Source organism: Lissotriton helveticus, chromosome 12 (genome assembly GCF_964261635.1).
Source record: "Lissotriton helveticus chromosome 12, aLisHel1.1, whole genome shotgun sequence".
Taxonomy (NCBI): Eukaryota; Metazoa; Chordata; class Amphibia; order Caudata; family Salamandridae; genus Lissotriton; species Lissotriton helveticus.
In genome coordinates, this window is record NC_136073.1 from 670,749,277 (window position 1) to 670,769,114 (window position 19,838).

Consider the following 19,838-nt stretch of genomic DNA (forward strand, 5'->3'; position numbering starts at 1 on the left):
CAATAAAATGCCTCTTGCAGGCAGCCCAGGGGGAGGGTGTAACCTCTTGCAGTCACTTCCCCAAGTCACATGGCAGGCCACTAGCACAGGTCTGCCTTTTCACAAGCCAGTCCTTTGACCTTCAGGTGAGAATGATTGATTCCTGTTCCAGGGTGTTGAAGATAAAGAGACCATGTCTGATCAGGGATAAGGAAGGCCGGCAGGTGGCCTGGAATTAGGTTTTGCCACATTCTGTCTGCACACACATCACTCATTCACCCACGCGTCAAGGCCATGGGCTCGGCTCTATAAAAGAGAAGGAACGGCAAGCAGGTAAATATCTCTAGGCAGTCATGGCTTTCCTGTGGGTTCTTTCTTGCCTGGCCTTTATTGGCAGTGCATTTGCAGAAGGTGAGTGTGGTGGATCCAATACCATTTTTCTAATTTCGGGCTCGATGCTTGCATCAAACATTGAAGCTCAAAACTTAATGGGAAGTCTGCAGTGTGAGTGTGTCCAGTGCAGTAGGCTTACTTTGTCTTGTGTTAGAAGTGGGGTGACTCTTTCAACCGACCACTCTCTGTGTTAGACACAGCGCCCTTCCATCTTTCTCCTCACACATCTAAAGAGTAGTCATTCAGTCTGAACCATACCTCAGTTTTGAGGTGCTTTACCTCAATGTGACCCCCCCCGCAAAAAAGGTCATTACAATAATCTGATCCCCTCATAATCTACATCATGAGTGCAGTCCTCACTTTACGAATACAACCGTTTTATATTGTGCTTTTATGAGTTTTTATCTCGAATAAAGCAAATTTGACTGACTGACACCCTATCCCTTCATCAGGGGTGTCAAAAGCCTATTCACAAAAGCATTTTGGAATACATAAAGTAGCACTCCGATAGAATACTTTTACATACTCTACAGGAATTGGGCCCAAAACTTCTAACATGGTAATAATCGGGGAGCATTCCTGTACAATTCGTACAAATAGAAAGGACAGCACCCTCTTGGTACTTTCACTAATAGGGAGTTGGGTGACTCAGGACAGATTCAGAAGGAGGGGAGTACAAGAGGGCTCCGGTGGTACTACTTCGCGTACTCATACATGCCTTTGTGACGCACCCATGGTATGCTTCTCGTTGCAGAATGTGGGATCCCCGCCGTGCCGCCTGTGGTGAAAGACTATGACCGCATCATCAACGGACAGGATGCAGTGCCGCATTCCTGGCCTTGGCAGGTGTCTCTCCAGGTAACCGAAATGAAAGAAATTCCCTTGACCCAACAGTTCAAATATCCATATACAGTAGTTGACAATAAAATATTGAATACTATATTCAATGTATATATTACAAAAACGTTTTATTAAAAAAAATCATATTCTCATTTTATTCCAGAAAACCGCATATAGCATCACAATTATAACACAATAAAAAGTTTGTTTTTTTATAAAAACATACAGTACATGTCAACCGGGGGGAATTGATTAACAACAGTTTACAATTATGACCAGCATAATAGAGACAAACACATATGTAAGACACAGCCTTTTGTCATTTACAAATGCACATCACATTGGACTCAAAAACACAGCTAGTAATACATTGATCCAATCAGTATTTAACCCGTCTATGTTAGTCCTTGGATGGTGCCTTCAAAAGCGTCGACTCGTTTCGATGGCTTCAAGTTAATCATACAATCTTTATCAAGACACAGTCAGCCAGATTCATCATGGTCCCGATTTGCGAGTCCTTAATAGCGATTATTAAGGAATCGCTATTAAGGACTCTGAAATCGGGATTCATGTAGAAATTGCAAAATAAATTGCGATTCCTACAGCCTCCTTATTTGCGATTAGCAAATTGCTAATCGCAAATAAGGAATAACTCCCCATAAAGGCCCATAGGAATGAATGGGGAGTCATTCCTTATTTGCGATTAGCAATTTGCTAATCGCAAATAAGATTGCGAATTTAAGGGTGCCAGGGGTGTCCAAAGGACACCCTGTAGCACCCCTGAAATGGAAATGTAGCCTGATGTTGCGCATACACATGTCCAAAGGACATGTGTGTGTGTAACATACCACTTAGAAAAATGCACTAAAGTACATTTTTCTAAGTTTCCGCTATTTACCACGAAGTCAGACTTCGCGGTAAATAGCGGCCAGAATTTGCGAATTTGCAAATTTTAAAAGTTTCATGAATTGCATTTAAGGAATCTCAAATAAAGATTCCTTAAATGCGAAATCTGTAATAGCGAATTTTGCATTTGGGATGATGAATCCCAAATGCAAAAATTGCGCTTGCAAAGGGCCAGATTCTCAGAATCAGGCCCTTTGCGAGCGCAATTTCCCTTGATGAATCTGGCTGAATGATTCTGTGTCTCTCTTATGTCAATCCTATTTCCTCTCCCCTTATTTTCGTTTTTGATGATAGCCCCCGTGTCTAATATTGTGGGAGTTGTTTTTAGATACCACAGCACCGCAAGGCTTATATTCCTCTTCTTTCACGTGCAGCTATAGTTCAACGGTATTTCACCGAGGTTATGAGTTTCGGGTTCAATGGTGTATGTCCAGGTAACCCATGGCAACGGCTACTTTCTTGGGATGGGAGTAGGCGATATAGAACAAAAACATACCTGAGGAGGATCTGAGACTGTTTTTCTGCAGTGAGCAGAAACTTTAAATTAGCCTAAAACATACGTCGGCTGGTAAAAGTCGGTGGCTTCAAAGGGTTCCCTAACCCCTTGAATGGTGATGCCCGCTAAACGAGTCATTGTTATGTGTTATGAATACGTCCTACTTTGACTACATTATTACATCGTTGTCTACAACTCACCACATTGCTTTCTTTTGGGGGGGGGGGGGGGGGGGTTACATAGCTTGAACTAGACCCGAATCTATCAGAGGGCTTTACATGAGCGCCAGTTGCATTACAGACGGACACATTCATTTTTGCGCGGCATATGGAGATGAAGGCCCACATGCATCATTGTTGATATTTGCGATTCCTAAATTGCAAAAATTAAGGAATCGCAATTTAGAAATCGCAAATACCTATGCATTAAAAATTCGCATATATTTTTGCGATTTCTTATTTTTCCTTATTTGCGATTCCCAATTTTGCGAATCGCAAATAAGGAATCCCTTTACATTGATTCCTATGGGCCTAGACGCCCATAGGAATCAATGGGAAGGCATTCTCATTTTGCGATTCGCAACTAAGGAATCGCAAAATGAGAATGCAATTTCTAGGGTGCAGGGGAGGGTCCAAAGGACCCCCCCCGCACCCCTGAAATGTAACATACAGTCCATTTTTCACACATACATGCCCAAGGGCATGTGTGAGTGTAAAATGAAAGTGTCAAAAATGCACTTTTGTGCATTTTTGAAACTTTTCTAAAATTACCATGAAGGTTGACTTCATGCTAATTTAACACTTCTAATCTGCGAATTCGCACATTTTTTCAGATGATGCATTGCATTTAAGAAATCGCAATCGAAATTTGAGAAATCGCAAATAAATTGCGATTTCTTAAATTGCGAAAAAGACAAAAAGGTTAATGCATCCCAAAACAAAGAATTGCATTCGCAAACGGCAGAATTTTGCGATTCGCACCGTTTGCGAACGCAAATCAGTTTGATGCATGTGGGCTGAAGTGATTTGCCTAGAATCACCGGATGTTGAGCGTCCCTGCCGAGACTCGAACCCGGTTCCTAAGCTCCACGGTCGACCGCTCTAGCCGTTAGGCCACATCCTCTGAGGTTATTGCTGGGTCTGTAGCATAGCGACTTGAGGCCCACTGGAGCACACCACTGAGAGAGCTCCCCATGGGTGGGAAAGTGAGCTGAACAGTTTGCTATTTCTCTGCCAGTCGGATCGGCCTTCAGCCAGTCCTGACTGGAGCTATTCCGATGGCAGTCACCATCTGCTCATGGTCCTCGCCTCGCCACAGAAGCCCCCGCACCGGACACCCGGTTTGTTTTAATGGTGACACAAAGACCTCTATCGAGAGCGTTCCATTTGTAGACAGGCAGCAGCCGCCTGGCAGCTGTTAGACAGAGACACCAGAGCTGTCGCTGAAAGACAGGTCTGCCAACAAGCAGTGTGACAGAGCTGTTTACTCCGGATTGTTTTATAAATTGTATTGTATTGTATTGTAATTGCATTTATATAGCGCTTACTACCACTGACGAGACCTCAAAGCGCTTTTTATAAATGGCGCCTTGACCCGTGAGCTACTTTTCATCGGCCCTCTTTAGAAAATGGAGGATTTTGGAGGGAAAACCAATTGGCCCACTTCTTCTGCTCCACTACAGGCTGTCTGCACAATGCCTGCAACCCACTTCTCCCTACTTCGCACACTATGGCGCATATTATAAAGGAACAGGGTTAAAATTATCGCTGCTTTAGAGGCAGGAAACTGCCGCTAAAACGGCGATAATGGGCTTGATAATATGCCGTAGAGAATTCCAATAGAAGCCCAGGTTAGCACCAGAACATGGGTTTCTATGGGAATTCTCAAGGGCATATTATCAAGCCCATTATCGCCGCTTTAGCTGCAGTTTCCTGCCGATAAAGCGGCGATAATTTTAACGCCGTTACTTGATACTATGCCCCTATGTTCCCCGGCTTTCATAGTCACTCACTTCTCTATGCTTCACGACAATTTATTTATCTGTAATATTTAAAACTGGACCCTGCCATATTATATTCTGCAAGGAACTGAGGGGCATATTATCAAGACCGGCGATAATGGGCTTGATAACATGTCCTTGTGAATTCCATAGCAGCCCAGGTTCTGGTGTTAACCTGGGCTTCTATGGGAATTCACAAGGGCATATTAGCAAGCCCATTATCGCCGCTTTAGCGGCAGTTTCCTTTCGCTAAAGTGGCGATAATTTTATCGCCGGTCTTGATAATATGCCCCCGAGGGCCTGGTGACAGGTGCTCCTCAAAATTGCGATCCCTGCGCAAACACCTGTTTGAGTACGGATTACAATTATAAGTGATGCGATGTTTATCGCGCCGGGTAATTAGCGGGTGCAATACACTTTACAGCTTCTATTAAAGTTCTGCTGGAAATTTAACAGGGGGAAAAGGCTGGAACAGGTGGTAATAATCATCAGTTTGGAAAGAACGAAATAGAACTGCAAAAAAACATGAAAACGCACCAGTACACGTTAAGCTAAATTAAAAGAGTATTGACTTACCTAAATAGTTATAGCTGTGACCTTTATCGAGACATTGGAATATAAGCAAATGCGGCCATATTTGGGGTTTTGCCTTTCACACGGAGCCAGAAGGGCCATAACTATGATACGTTTAGGCATCCTACCTGTATCTACCTTTACCTCCAGATGGTCACTAGCAGATTCCCCGACATGTAACCTCTGCCAAGGAGGTGATCAGGACATTGTGCATATTTTATTTGTCTGTCCCCATCCAAATGTAGTTAAAGCACGGGCAAGATATCTTGACCCGATATATCGGAAATGTAAAATTACTACAGTAAATAATTTGTTATCATTAGGTAAACAACCACCTGATGAATGGGTCTGTTATAATCTCTACAAATTTCTAAAGTCTTTTTTAATACTATACTAATTTTTATGATTTTCTTCATGTAAATTGTTTTTAAGTTTGTGGTCCTCAGTTGAGTACCAAAGCAAATAAAAATCCTTTGAACCTTGAACCTTATAGCTGTGATTTAATTAATAAGGTGTGAGTCAGCACGCACGAGCGCCATCGTGTTATGGATGTTTCAGCAATATAACAAACTCTATTATAAGATGGCCATTGTGCATCCACACATCTGTAATTTGAACTTTTTGGAATTGGATTTGCCACTGCTTGAGATGCAATTCAATAAGCACTGGAAAAGTCAAAATCATGAGTGGCTTTGGAACCGAAAATGTCTAATGACAAATAATCACACATTTTTACATGCTCAGAATTCTGCTTCAAATATGATCTGCTGAAATAATAAAATGTAATTTTAAGTTCATGTTTTGTAAGACTACGGTGATGAAAATATTTGGGCTGTAATATGAACACGTTTTACTGTTAGAATTATGTCTTGTAAACTCTTGAAAAGAATTGGATACAAAATTAACCAGAAACCCGATGCTGTGCACAGGAAGTGTGCATATTTGCTAGGGCAACTTAGCATTTCTAAGTTGTAAAGTAAGTAAACACATTTTTTGTTAGCAAAAATGTGTGAAATCAAGCCTGTCTTTCCTCTGAGAGTAATAAACCACAGTGTTGTGTTATATATTTCCCTCGCCATTCAGGCATTGGGCAGCCTCTGAATGGAAGATTTGTAAGATAAGGAAATTGTTTTTTTTTCAACAAAATTAGATTCTTGGTGATTAAACTTGTTTCTAAGACAGGTTTGGTAAGACGTTTCATGATTGTTTTTGCTCCATTTTTCTTCAAGTTTATTACGCAAACAGAATTTTCTTTTTCAAAATGTAGGCAAATAGCAGAGGTTTGTTTATGGGGATTGTCTCCAAATTTAGGCGCTAACGTGTTTCGGCCCAATTACCATAGCAATTTCACCTTCCCATATTTTGGCATTGTGGGGCCTAATTGTGAGTTTGGTGGAAGCCGGCACCTGTCAAAAAGCAGTGTGTGCGCCTTGCGCCACATGTAAAGTGACTAGATGCCTTTACACTCTAAATCTGGTGGAAAGGAAATTGTTGCTTTTAGGTAAAAAGTCCAAGATCGCCCAAACGCGAAATCAGTCCCTTAGTCTTCGCGATCTGAAATTAGTTTTTTTCAGACGGTGTACACAATTATGATCCGTCCGTAGTTTCTGTTTGAAAAAGCAATTGCATACATGTTATAGCTACCATACACTGAGGTTATGGGTTGGTGTGTGCTCTAAGACCCATTTTTAGTTGGGAAACTATATCAATATGGAAATTGGCCCCTGCATATTATCAGATTAGATAATGTAGATTTGCTAAGGTAGAACATTAGTTCAATTTTCTAAATGATTCTTGCCACATAATTTAATAATTCATGATCCAAATGCCAGCAGCAGTGAATTCTTCTTATAATAGCTTAGACCACTGTGAAATATCTTTACTACAAATACATAAAAGCAATGGGCCCACTTTGAAACTCAAACCTAGCCCATTGCAGCGTGCATTAAAGTGATTTTGTATTTCCCTCATGTACTGCCTCTTATCCCTACACATAACAATGCATGGAAAATAATCTCGTTGTTTCTATTTTCCCAACCAGTATAACAACTTTCACTTCTGCGGAGGATCCCTCATCAATGAGAACTGGGTCATCACAGCTGCCCACTGTGACGTCATGTAAGGCTGCTGCACCATTTACTCTCTGCTAGACAATGCTTGCAAAAGGTGGACGGCACTTGCTGTCACCGATGCTTTGAGCTGGTTTTGCTTTATTTACTGCAAAATCAAATACTGTAGCGCGCCTGTTAACAAAATGTGACCTGTGACCTATACAGAACCACTTCCTGCCTATCATCAGGTCACTTCCCTTTACAGTTAAGCCAATCCACTCTGCTTTCTAATATGGACGTCCAGCACTTCTGATTTACAGTGCTCGCACTTTCTCACGTAAACACACATTGCACTTCTAGAGCTGACTCCATTTGGCGAATAAAGCATGCCTCTTATAACTAATTCACGATTATAATATATTCTGGAGCAAGCAAGACCGTGTCAAGGTGTAAACCAAAATCAGGAATCTATGGTAGGCAACACTTTTGTTGTGAGTACACAGTGCATAATGCCAGAACAGTAACCTAACTTGTCTAAGACGTGGCACCAATCTGTCCCCCTGAAGGGGCATGCAGTCAACCCAGAGGCACATGCTTTGCACACAATCCCTGTGAGCAGGCCACTTTGAACCCAAACCTTTCATACCTTTCAATAATTTTAAAGACCAACATGGATAATTCTGATGGACATTTTAATCCGGTATCTGCCTGCGAAATGATAGAATTCAGAGGCTATGAATTTATCCAACCCTCTGCCTCACCGCAGTCTCCAGCCTCTTCCCATATCCTGAGATACATACATTTTTCACATTTGCTAACTCCATTGCTTAGGTTATCTGTCCAATTTCAGTCGATTGGGAGTAATGCCCTTCAATAACTTGTGCAGTTGCCCACCATCAGCATGGTATTGTCCCACGATCACCACGATCAGTCTAAACCACCACATACATGCTGTAACTGACATGGTATTGCCATTTCTGCGGTTCACAGTCTGCTATTATTATTGCTTACTGACTCTCCGGGTTGTCCTTCTATACAATTTCAAGATTTCCATCACTGACCGGATTTGGCTCTGTCTGTGATGATCTGTTTGTGGTGATCCACCGTCTGGCCCACCTACAGGATGCGGTGTAACTTGGTTGGAGTGCGGCGGGACATTGAATTCAAATGCAACAAAAGATATGTGGGCCCATAGAATAATTAGGGGGTAATCTCATAGTGGAAGAGCTGTGTGTGTATGATATTGGCTTAAACCCCATGAAGATGTGGGGGCATATTACCAAGGGCAAGTATCGCCGCTTTTTCGGCGAATTGTGCAGAGAAAGCGGCGATACTGCTAGAGCCCTATTAACAAGGGCATTTTAAAGCCTGGCGCAAGCCCACTTCGCATGTCGGCGATTAACATCGCTAATGACATGCAAAGTGGGTGTTCCCACGTCCAACCACATGTAAAATGTGGTTGGAGGTGGGAACACCCTATTACCTAGGCAGGCATTGGGAGAGGGAGACCTGCGATAAACTCGTTTATCGCAGGTCTCCCAACGCCTGCTCTGACCAGGTGTTAGGGCATTGATAACATGGGGGAGTGGATCATAACGCTGAATCCACCCCCCCATATTATCAAGGCACACATTAGCGCATGAAAACAACGTTTGTTTTCATGCGCTAATGTGCCATATCGCCGACTATCGCCGGATTTCAATTCGCCAACGTGATGCGCATTGATAATTGCGCGCTAAAACGGCGATGAAATCCGGCGATAGCCGGCGATATGGGGATGTGCGTTGTGCGTTTACTAACGCACTTCTTGGTAATATGCCCCGTAATGCTTTACTGTTTGTGAACGCATCTCTTAGGTGGCTAGCATGCTCAGCAGTTGGATGGTGCTCCTGTCGTGATGGCATATAGGATCTGTGATTGGAAGGGTGTCTGCTGTGCTCTGTGTGCTTTTAATGTGGGTGTCTCCTAAGTGGATAACGCTGTTGGTCAGCCAACATTTTGTTGTTAAGAGGTGACTACAATATGTTCTGTCCAGTGTGTGTTGCTCTTGTTGAGTGGCATCTTAAAGTGGCTAGGGTAGTAGGTAGCAATGTTATTGACCACTCCCAGTTATATCTGCGCTAATGAGTTTCCAGTTTCCGGTTAGAGATGTTTACTATGTTTAGTTGTGTTTTGTGTGGTATTTGTGGCGCATAGGACACTTTACTCTGCACGCATTTACAACACGTGCCATTACCCCGTGTTTTTTACTCCGCAAAAACTTTTACAACGCAGAGCTTTACAACACAATCCATTACAACGCAATGTCCATTAAAACTCAATTTACTATTCTAACTCCACCGGGGTGCTGTAATGGGGAATGCATTGTAATGGTTTGCAGTGTGAAGCCCTGCGTTGTAAAGGTTTTTGCGGATTAAATAATGTGGGGTAATGACATGCGTTGAAGCGCATGCGTTGTAAACGATATTTCCCATGTGTGGCTGTGACAATAGGATGGATGAGCATTGTTCCGTGTAATAATTTTAGTTTCATGGTAATGTGTGCAGATTTGGTGTGACAACTTGCTGTTTAGATTACTGTGATGATCAACTACTTGGCACATCTGTGTTTTGAATGTTTTGAAGGGTTCTACCTAATGTGTACTGTTGCATTTGTGGGCATAGTGTGACTATGTGGTGACCAGCACTGGAGCTCTGTGACAGTGCATTATAAAGCATATCTGGGTTTAGCTGGATGTATGTGAAATTTTCTGTCCAATGTGCTCTCATGTATGGTGGGCTGTCCAGTGAGAAGAATGAAGACAAAGCAAAATTATGCACTGCTTAGATGAGATCACAAGTATTTAACTACAACACGCAATAAGTAAAGAATGATGTGAGAGTAAGAAGTCCTTTGAGGCTCACTGTGCCAGTTCAAAATCAGTACACGGAAATTACCCTGCCAAGAGAAATGCGAATGTAAATGTAGTAGTACTTGTATAGCGCCCGAATTGACCCCCGAAGGGGTATCTCAGGGGCTTGTACGCATACCGCTGTTGAACCCTTCCTGGCTTTTCCATGTGAAGTGCCCACTCCTGGGCACCCCCAAGGTGAAGCCAAGCATCCTAGCGTTGTTGGGGCTGTTGTGGAAATTAAGCAAGCAATTGCCCAGAGTTGCAGAGTGGGACCCATGATTAGAATAGGCACAGAGGCGAGAAATATCAGGTCCGAGGAAATTGAGCCCAAGACCTTGCCGAGGCGGGAATCAAACCCTGGTCCCAGGCCAGACCTCTGCATCAGGGTCTGCCGCTCTAACCATTGAGCCACACTTCCCCACACATTGTGTGACAGACTAATGAATTCTGGGAGTCTCCTCGCGTTACCACAGGGTCTCAGAGTTCTCATACAGATCATCTGATTTGGGTTTCCTCAAATGGAATTGTGTGACACTCGGCAGGGTGCTCCATTTTCACCTTGTCGGAGCCTATTGGACATCGCCACTTTCTCCTGCAGGTCTATCCACCTATCAGGATTGTGGTTACAGCCATCAAGCTAGCTCCGCCCCCCAGTGAGTGCTTGAGATCCCACAAGGACCTCAAGGAGCTTGGCCTCCTTAATCGGTGCTGATCTAACTGTTCCATGCAGCTAGGTGCAGCTATCTCAGAGACCGGCTCGTGTTCGAAGGGAGCTGTGGGATGGACCGACACCGTGGTCACATCAGTCATGGAGGATACTGGACTGCCGGGGCACAGCGGGTGAGGAGCGACTTAACTTGTGTGGCCTCGCACCTTACTGCGATATGCCCACTCGACAGGTATCCGGAGCGGTAGCCAGTGTGGTGCAGCACATGCTTAGAGATGTCTCTTGATGCTTGTTGCAACTCCTGCAGACAGCCTTGGCCAGTCACATCTGTACAGCCTAAGTGAGGTCCTCTGCCTGAGGTCTGGCCCTTTAAGGTTTTTAAAACTTGAGCTACCAGTCTGTTTAAAAGACAAGGCCTCCAAATGTATATAACCTGGAGGGTAGCCCTGCTGTCTAACAGTAATGCAAGTATAACATGTGAAACCTGGGAGCCTTGTGAGATCTGAGCCTTCTTGATCTCTGTGACCTGAGTCTTGTCTGTATTTTGTGATGTGTGAGCCTGTATGGTTTGTGTCTCCTGAGGAAAGAACAACTATTCTCTCTAGTGCAAGAGCCTAAGGGCCTGCATAGCATGCGTGAGATCACAACCTTTGAGCTTACGTTATCACCTGCGTAAAGTACTGAAAATGTGCTGAGCGGTGGGGGGGATGAACGCACTAAAAGGTTGCCGCCATTCCCCTTTCATCAGAAGCCCGTGTAGAAATTAGGGACAATTCTGTATATAATGGTGGAAATAAATTAGTGACCTTGCATAAGGACTTCAAGGATCTTGAGGTTGTTTTATGGCCTTTTCAGCAATACCATTAGAGTGCACAAAAAGAGCTAATTGTTGTGATCTTTCTTGTTACATGGACCTAGGTACATGCCCTACTCATGGTCAAGTGTCACTCACAGTGCCACACATTAGGAATTGAAATGTCACACATACGTTCGTGGAAACATGGAAAAGTCACACATTAGAGAAAGGTTAAAGCCCCGTTTTAGCCTAGTCTAAAAATCTGAAGCCCTCAGAATTTGAAGCCTTTTTTTCGACTAGCTGAAAGTAAAATTCAACAATTGTCCTTCATGCAAAACACCTTTGCATCCTAAACATTTCACTAGTGGCACCTTCTGTGTTATGTGTTTTCATTCTGGAAGCCTGTAAGTTCAGTGAAACGCCCAGAGACGTCACCTCAGTAGGTTATAATTGAAACACAACACACTATGACTATATGCACATCTTTTACTTTTTAGCTCATATTATTGTAGGGTTTATGGGGTTTTTCTGAACGAAAAATGCCCATGAGTGGCCTAGTTAAAGCTATGCAATCAACTCCAGCTATCCAAGCTCTAGATTGCCAAATATTTAAAGGTCATCGGATCAGGTTGGTCAAAAATGAAGATAATGGGAAAAAACAAAATTCCTAGATGTCACATTCCATTTAAGTCTATGGCTCCCTTAGTGCAAACCAGTGCAACAAATGCCTTCTAAAGAGATATAATTCCTTACCATTTCATTAGATTTAAGGGGCCAGATGTAGGTCACCAAATACCGGTCGGTAACGGCCGAAATCGGCCGTTACCGACCGGTATTTGGTGATTACCGGTCGGTAACGGCCAAAATCGGCCGTTACCGACCGGTATTTGGTGATTGAGATGTAGGGGGCCTATATTTTACAGAATCTGTAAATTTACCGATTCTGTAAAATACAGAATCGGTAATTTTACCGAATGGGTCAATCCATATGTAGGTGGCACTGGAAACAGTGCCACAGTCCCCTAAGAATTCGTTATTTACTATGTAATACAATTGCATGGTAAATAACGAATCTGTGTACATGCACATCTGTGCATGTACACCTGTGCCATGTGGCACACAGACATGCCCTGAGGGCATGTATGTGTGTCACATGGCACACAAGCCTGAATCAGGGGTGCAACAGGGTGTCAAAGTGACACCCTGTCCCCCTGGTAAATTCGGTAATTTTACCGAATCGGTATTTACCGATTCGGTATTTGACATTGGTTCCTATGGGCCTCATGGCCCATAGGAATCAATGGCAATTATCGAATCGGTAAATACAGATTCGGTACTTACCGAATGTTACAGATTCGGTAAATAATTCGGTAAATATACCTACATTGCATTTACCGATTTGTAAATACCGAATCGGTAAAATTCTGTATTTGCGAATCGGTAACTGCCATTTACCTACATCGGGCCCAAGATGCCTGGACATCAATGTCACTTGTGACCTAACAGTGGCAAACTGCTGGGTTTGGTATGGTGGAAACATCCTCACGTATTTTCAAAGGCAGCTTTCCTCGCGTCTCCTCCCTTGCTGTTGACGCCCACCCACCACCAGCGGACCATGCAAGTCATGTTAGGATGAGCAGAAGGCTCCAAGTTATGAACAAAAGAATGAGTCTTGAGAAGAAGGTGCTTCATTGGGGGTAGACGGAGTCAGAGCTTGAAACTCAGATCAGATAAGTCAATACACTCAGCGTAACCTCGCTTTCTGCTCTTTGACTTTCAGACCCGGAATGGATGTCGCTGTTCTTGGAGAGCAAGACCGCAACTCCAACGCTGAGAACGTCCAGGTCATCGCCATCAGTAAGGTAAGAAGGGAACGCCAGACCCGCCTCCTTACCACGTCCCACATACTCCCTGCCCTCTCTCCAGGGTATTCTCTGCTCCCCCTTTGATAATAGCACAGTTTGTGTCACTCTGGGCTCCTTAAAGGGGGCCTTTCTTTCTCTAGAAGACTTAAATCTGGTTCCTGGAGTGCTGCCATTGTTGGTATGCTCAACAGACAGTGAGCTGCACAGCCTGACCTCTGGAGTCTATGGAAGTGACAGCTCCCATCATGGTAGCTTGAGAAAAATACTAAAAACAAAACACTATAGGACAGATACACAGCGAACCTGTAAAACACACATTAAAAAAGCAACAACGTAAAGATGATGGAACAACAAATGCATGCTATTTCAGCCATTTTTGTTTGCAGATTTAGGTGTCCCTGATGGTAAATAACACGAAAGTAGGTGATATGTCACCAGTGTGCCAGAAGATACATTTATTAACATAATTAGTGAACACAGGCTACCATTGTGCATCTTGTGTGATTCTGAAGCTTTAGCACCAGTGCCCTCCATGCTCTGGTTATTTCAATAGTTCAGGGTTTGATACCTTGTATTAAAACTTCAAATAACTTTCAATGATGCTACAATGCAGACTTCTTCAGCAGGTAATGACGGACAGGATACAAAGGGGCATATTATCAAGGGGGTTTATCTCTGCTTTTTTGGCTTTAAAAGCCAAGAAAGCGGAGATAAAATTATCTCCCTATTACCTAGCTGTCGCTAACACCAGTTAGTGACAGCTAGTAGGAGATAGCGACCATCTTGGGCCCCGCTTTGCATGTCAGTGATATTTATCACTAATGACATGCAAAGTGGGCGTGCCAAGATGTTAGCGACTGGAAACATTCGCTAACATCGCTATCTCCTATTACCAACTTCTGGAGATATTCGCGCTAAGCGCGAATATCTCCAAAAGCTAACACCTGCCCCTGAGCAGTTCTTAGCCATGTTATCCAATGGGATGTGGATAACATGGCTAAGAGCATTAGCTCGGTAATGCATGAATATCGCTGACTTTTCAGCGATATTCATGCATTTCGGCCGATTTTTATCGCTTAGGAGATATACCTTGATAATAGCAAGGTTCCTAGGCGATAAAAATTGCCGCACCTCGGCGATAAAAATATCGCCGCTAAACCAACATAGCGATAATTATGGCTAGTTGTTGGTAATATGCCCCAAAGTTTCCTTTAAACTTATTCTCTTTCGCACAAAAAAAAACGTGTGTACATGGTGCACTTGCAGATCAAAAGCAAATCTGAGAAGCTGAATGGCATTTTACCTGGGAGTTAGGCCGGATCTAACTAATGGGAGAGGAATGAACACCTGCATGCTTGTCTAGTGGGTATAAGGCTGCTTTTTCTGGAGCAGGTCAGGCTAACATGTTAACATCCTTCAGCTAGACCTTAGAAACTAAGCTACTCTTGCACTATCCATCCTAGCTCCTGAAGCTTCAGCTTGTTTGTCGAGACTGCCCGCACAAATATCATGTCTACCTCTTGGTTGACCGTTTCCTTCTCTCCTACTTCTTCTCTCGTTCTTCCTTTTACTGTTATCCGGAGCTTCGACCCGTCACACCGGCACTAGAAAAACCCTCGCCTGAAGAATTTAGTGAATCAGCTTCTCCAAATATAACCTATTTCCCAGTAGCGACATGTGAATCCCAATGTGTCGAATCAGCACCAGGAAATCAGAACCCAATATCCTCATGCCTCTTGCTTCGTTAGATCCGACAACCAGCTGTCCGCCTCCATCACGTTCTGTCAATCACTGCGGGCATTGTAGCCCTTTATATACTCTCCTACGGAGCAATAGCATCCATAGTATCCCAGTCCATCTGTCCTGCACCCCAACCAAATCACGCTTTACCATTTTGATCAAATCCAGCCCCATGGACTGGATCACCTCGTTTTCTTTAAGGTGCAGCAACACCATACTTGGTCTTGGCCGCTTGTTCCTCAGTTTCCTCACAGTAGGCTTCAAGTGAGCCTCATTTCCCTAAAACCTACCAGCGCATCGCAACCTTCTTCAAAGTCAAACCGCATCTACTGGCCATCGTACTGCCTTGTTGCATGTTCTCCTGCCCATTTGACAGCGAAGTTGCCAAAAATCCAAACCTCTTTCTTCCTTCTACTCAGGGCTACAGAGCCTGGAGAGCAGGTAGTACCTGCCACTATATACTCACATGGGTGAACATAACCCCACATGCAGGTCCTTCATCTCCCCAATTTCTTTCAGCCCGTCTGCCCTGAACTCTAGCTTGAAACTTTGTGTGGCCACACCAATCCGAAAAAGATTTGCTGACATATTCATTCTTATCCCATACGCCCATCTTCAGCCATTTCCTCAAAACTTCCAAACCTAATTATTAGTCACCTTCTTGCTATCTTCATGCATATGATTAACCCCACTTCCACACCCCTTACTCTCACAAAGCTCATCAACATCCTAACTGGACACACCGATGATCCAATCCAATCCACACCTCACTCCACACCCGCCTCTGACAGTCTTAAACGATGACATCCATATCTGCATCCCATCACCTAGGACCACCATGTCCTATCATAGAAATGTCCATGAGCTTTCAGCCCTATCACCTCAGGCATCAAAAAGGCCCAGAAAAAACAAGACTTAAAAAATTGTACTAAACAATTAGACCTACAGCCAGAAGTGCATGCAAATCTTGCTTGGCCAATGAACATTTTCTGCACCAGGATACCCTATTAGGGTAACACTTGTGCTGCCCAAGAGGAAATAATCTTCAGCTGTTCCTTTCAAAATGTCCACAACAATTGGCCTCCAAATATCCATCCGTCCAGTTCTCTAGAATTCTCCTATCTCCCCTCAAGGCGCATACTTGCAGAAAACCTTTCCCATAAAAAGCATTCCCTACAAGTTTTTTAATGAAATGGTGACTAGTGCAAGACCCCTCTCTGTTTGCCTCCATGTCTCCATTATTCAAGCCCTTGCCCTGGTCTGCTCCTCCACTTAGCACACAATCACACACATTTTCTAAGACTGAGGATGGTCTTTCTTGTTGATGCAGCCAGGGACTTCTCGGCCAGCTGCATGGTCAATGCTTTCTGATCTTCCCCATGTCTTGCAGCCCTGGTGTCACCAGTAAGTCCCCCTCTGGAGCCAAACCACGGAACTTCGTCCACTGTGAATGAGATCATGATTTTCTAGAAATGTAGGGGCATATTTATCAAACGTTCATGCAATGCAGGACAGCAAGCAAATATGCTGCACTGTGCTGTGTGAATGAGAGAGGGCTGAAAAGCACCATATCTACTAAGATACAGCACTCTGCAGCTCTCTCCCTGCTCTGGCACACTGGAGGCTGCCTTTTGCCAACACAGACACCTTTTCACCATACTGCAAGGATGTCTGTTTTATGGACAGGATTGATTTTGCGCAGGAAGGGCTGCTCAAAACAATCCAAAGAGGCATTTTCTTCTTTCTAGCATGATTCAGAATTCATCAAACATATAAGAACACAAAAGATGTATCTCCATTGTGTCTCTTTGCTTTAGGCATACCAATTGCACACAATACCAGTTTTACAAACCTTAGTAAATCTGGACTTGCATGAAATCCATGGGTGGATACACAGGAACGCCCATGCTCCACCTCTAGAATGTTTACCACTAAGAATAATCTGCTCATCCTGCCTCAGCTCCAGTCTATCATCCCGCAAAGCTTTGAAAACATTTCTCTTCTGTTAAACATCCTTGGCCAAGACCTAGTACCGGAGCATGAGCGCCGGGACACCCATTGGGGTAGCTGTGCGCTATATAAAATACACAAATAAAATAATAAATAATAAATGTAACATAGTGCAATGCAGTGCAAGTGGTTGTGTTGGATTACATGTCTTTATGAAGCCACACAAGACTGGCCTTCCGTGGCTTTGCAAATTCCATATAAGCCTTTGTGGCGCCCTGCATTGCCTTGTGCAACTCATGGGACGCAAAGACTTAGTAAATCTAGGCCATAATGTTCCAATGCAAGCAGTCAGACCAATTCTTTCTCAGTTCTTTGTCGGCATAGTGTTAATCCCTTGCAACATAGGTTTTTATTGCCTAGCGCAAACATCACTTCCTGTCTCTCAGTTCCTCACTCCACAGACACACTGCCAAAACGGCTGGACAGAATTCCAAAAAGGCAATACTATGGCACCTTTCCTTACACACAACCACCCACTGTTCCTCACACCACAGACTTTTTCAGTTACACCCTAAAACAGTACACACCAGTCGCGTCATAGGAAATCTTCACCATTCACATCACCATATTGTCTTCATACTATAAAGTCACACCACTGTAAGGCTCCAGAAATCCCAGCCACATGTTCATGTCCTTCCTCTCTCAATATGTGTTATTAAACCTGTAGTAGGGCTAGGATACCCCTTCATTGTAAACACCAATTGCCTGCCAAAGGACATACCTTTTCACATCAAGTTTTAGGCAAAATATAGGTGTCCTACGACCTGCTGTATAAGTTGAGAAGTGTGGCTCACTGGTTAGAGGCGGCAGACCCTGAAGCAGAGATCAGGCCCGGGACCAGGGTTCAATTCCCGACGCGGCAGGGTCTAGGATCAATGTCCGCGGACTCGATAATTCTCGCTTCGGCGCCTTCTCTAATCATGGGCCCCACGCTGCAACTCTGGGCAATAGCTTGCTTAATCTCCACAATGGCCCCACCAGCGCTGGGATGCCTGGCTCCGCCCCTCACAGGGAGAGCCAGGAAGGGTTCCACAGCCTAAGCGCCGAGATACCCTCATGGGTGATTCAGCGCTATATAAATATATAACAATAAGTGGAGTCCACACTTCTTGCTCAGCACTGCCAGCAAGGATTGATGCTCCTTGTTTTACCAATATGACCGCTGACAAACGTGAAACCATAGTCACCGCGCCCACTTCAGTTACTAGAAATGCCTGGCATGAGCCGGGTCTTCAGTTCGGGCATTGTATAAATGTCAAGAGCTAGCCCCTCAAACATGCACAGACCTCTCATATTCTGTCTCATGGCGGCCATAAAAAAATACTCAAGGTACTGCAGCATTTGCTCAGACCTTGGCACCTGCCTCACCACCCATTCAGAAAATATGCCGATCTCCTAAAGAGTGCAGCATGCCACGCAGCACACCATTGGCATGGTTTTGTTTACTTTGAATCTGAGGGTCCACCAGTTGAAAGCCATCTAAATACAGTAGCCAGAAAAGCTGATTTGATGTCTGATCTCATTTCTGCTCCCTTCCCATATTTGCTCACCAGTAAGATTGCTCTGTCAAAAATGAGCACCTGCTGTTGAACATTCACTCTTCTCCACACAGTTATTCACTGATCCGCCTTCTGGCCACGAGAGAAGATGTATTATTCAAAATTCATTCTCACTTTCTTCAGAACTACCCTGAGAACTCATCAAATCCTTGTTGAGGGTTCTTTGAAAGGGATAGCCATGTGTCTGCATTATACCTCCTTCAAACATTTGTCATCTATAGTATCGGTTTTGTTCTTGCATGAGTTTAAATTCTCTCAATACATACTTGCCTGTAGCCCACAAGTAAGGACCCTGAAATCTTGCCTAAGCCCTTCCTATCTGGATACTTATACAGCCACCTCTCCATCCTTTCCACTTTAATTAGCAAAAATGCCCTTTCTCAACACTCCTCTACCTTCTCCTCTTCCCCCGTCCCTTGCACACTGAAGCCCAGCATGACAGGGTGATAAGCCCAGTACTTATGACAGTCACACCAGACTCTGCATTGGTAATGGTAACACCCGCTCTTCAGTGGCGGCTGCTACACAACAGAAGTGGTGAGCAGCAGAGGGGAGAACTTCCTTCTGTTCCCGGTAACTCCCAGCAGCACACAGGCTTCCAGACACCCGTAATTCAATCAAGAAGCTGCTCTCATACTGATAATCGTATTAACAGCATGAGAGTAGCGCCACAATCGGTCTGAGCGGCCTGGTTTGCCGCTCAGGCAGTTCCTGGGAGCCTGGGGCTGTTCTCCTCCTGGCTGTGTAACACAGCGTAGGCTGGAAAAATGCTTAGTGCTCATGTCGGTTTGGCTGTCCTAAGACGGCCGGCCACACTAAATGCACACTTAAGGTGCCCACAACTCCTCCCCTCTGCTCCGTCACAATAGCCCAGCCCTGCCCCTCCCTAGACTGCTCAGTACTGAAAAATAAAATCACAATAACATTGTGTTAAAATAATTGCATTTTTCCTTTTTGCACTGCTCAGAGCAGTGGGCAATGCTCCTCCGCCTTAACGGAGGAGCCGCCGCTACCGTTTTTATTCAAACTCCAACATGCATTAATTTAGCTCTGTCTCCCTTACCCTGCCAC

General features: G+C 44.1%; 1 protein-coding gene across 1 annotated transcript in view; it reads left to right on the top strand.

The window, feature by feature from the left end:
• Positions 1-243: 243 nt before the first annotated feature.
• Positions 244-19,838, top strand: part of LOC144799869 (chymotrypsinogen B-like) — a 47,514-nt gene continuing 27,919 nt past the window's right edge. Inside the window, exons 1-4 of the mRNA XM_078671461.1 lie at positions 244-390; positions 1,127-1,230; positions 7,228-7,304; positions 13,374-13,455. Coding sequence (XP_078527587.1) covers positions 333-390; positions 1,127-1,230; positions 7,228-7,304; positions 13,374-13,455 — 321 coding nt within the window. The 5' untranslated portion in view covers positions 244-332. The remainder of the gene's footprint in view (positions 391-1,126; positions 1,231-7,227; positions 7,305-13,373; positions 13,456-19,838) is intronic.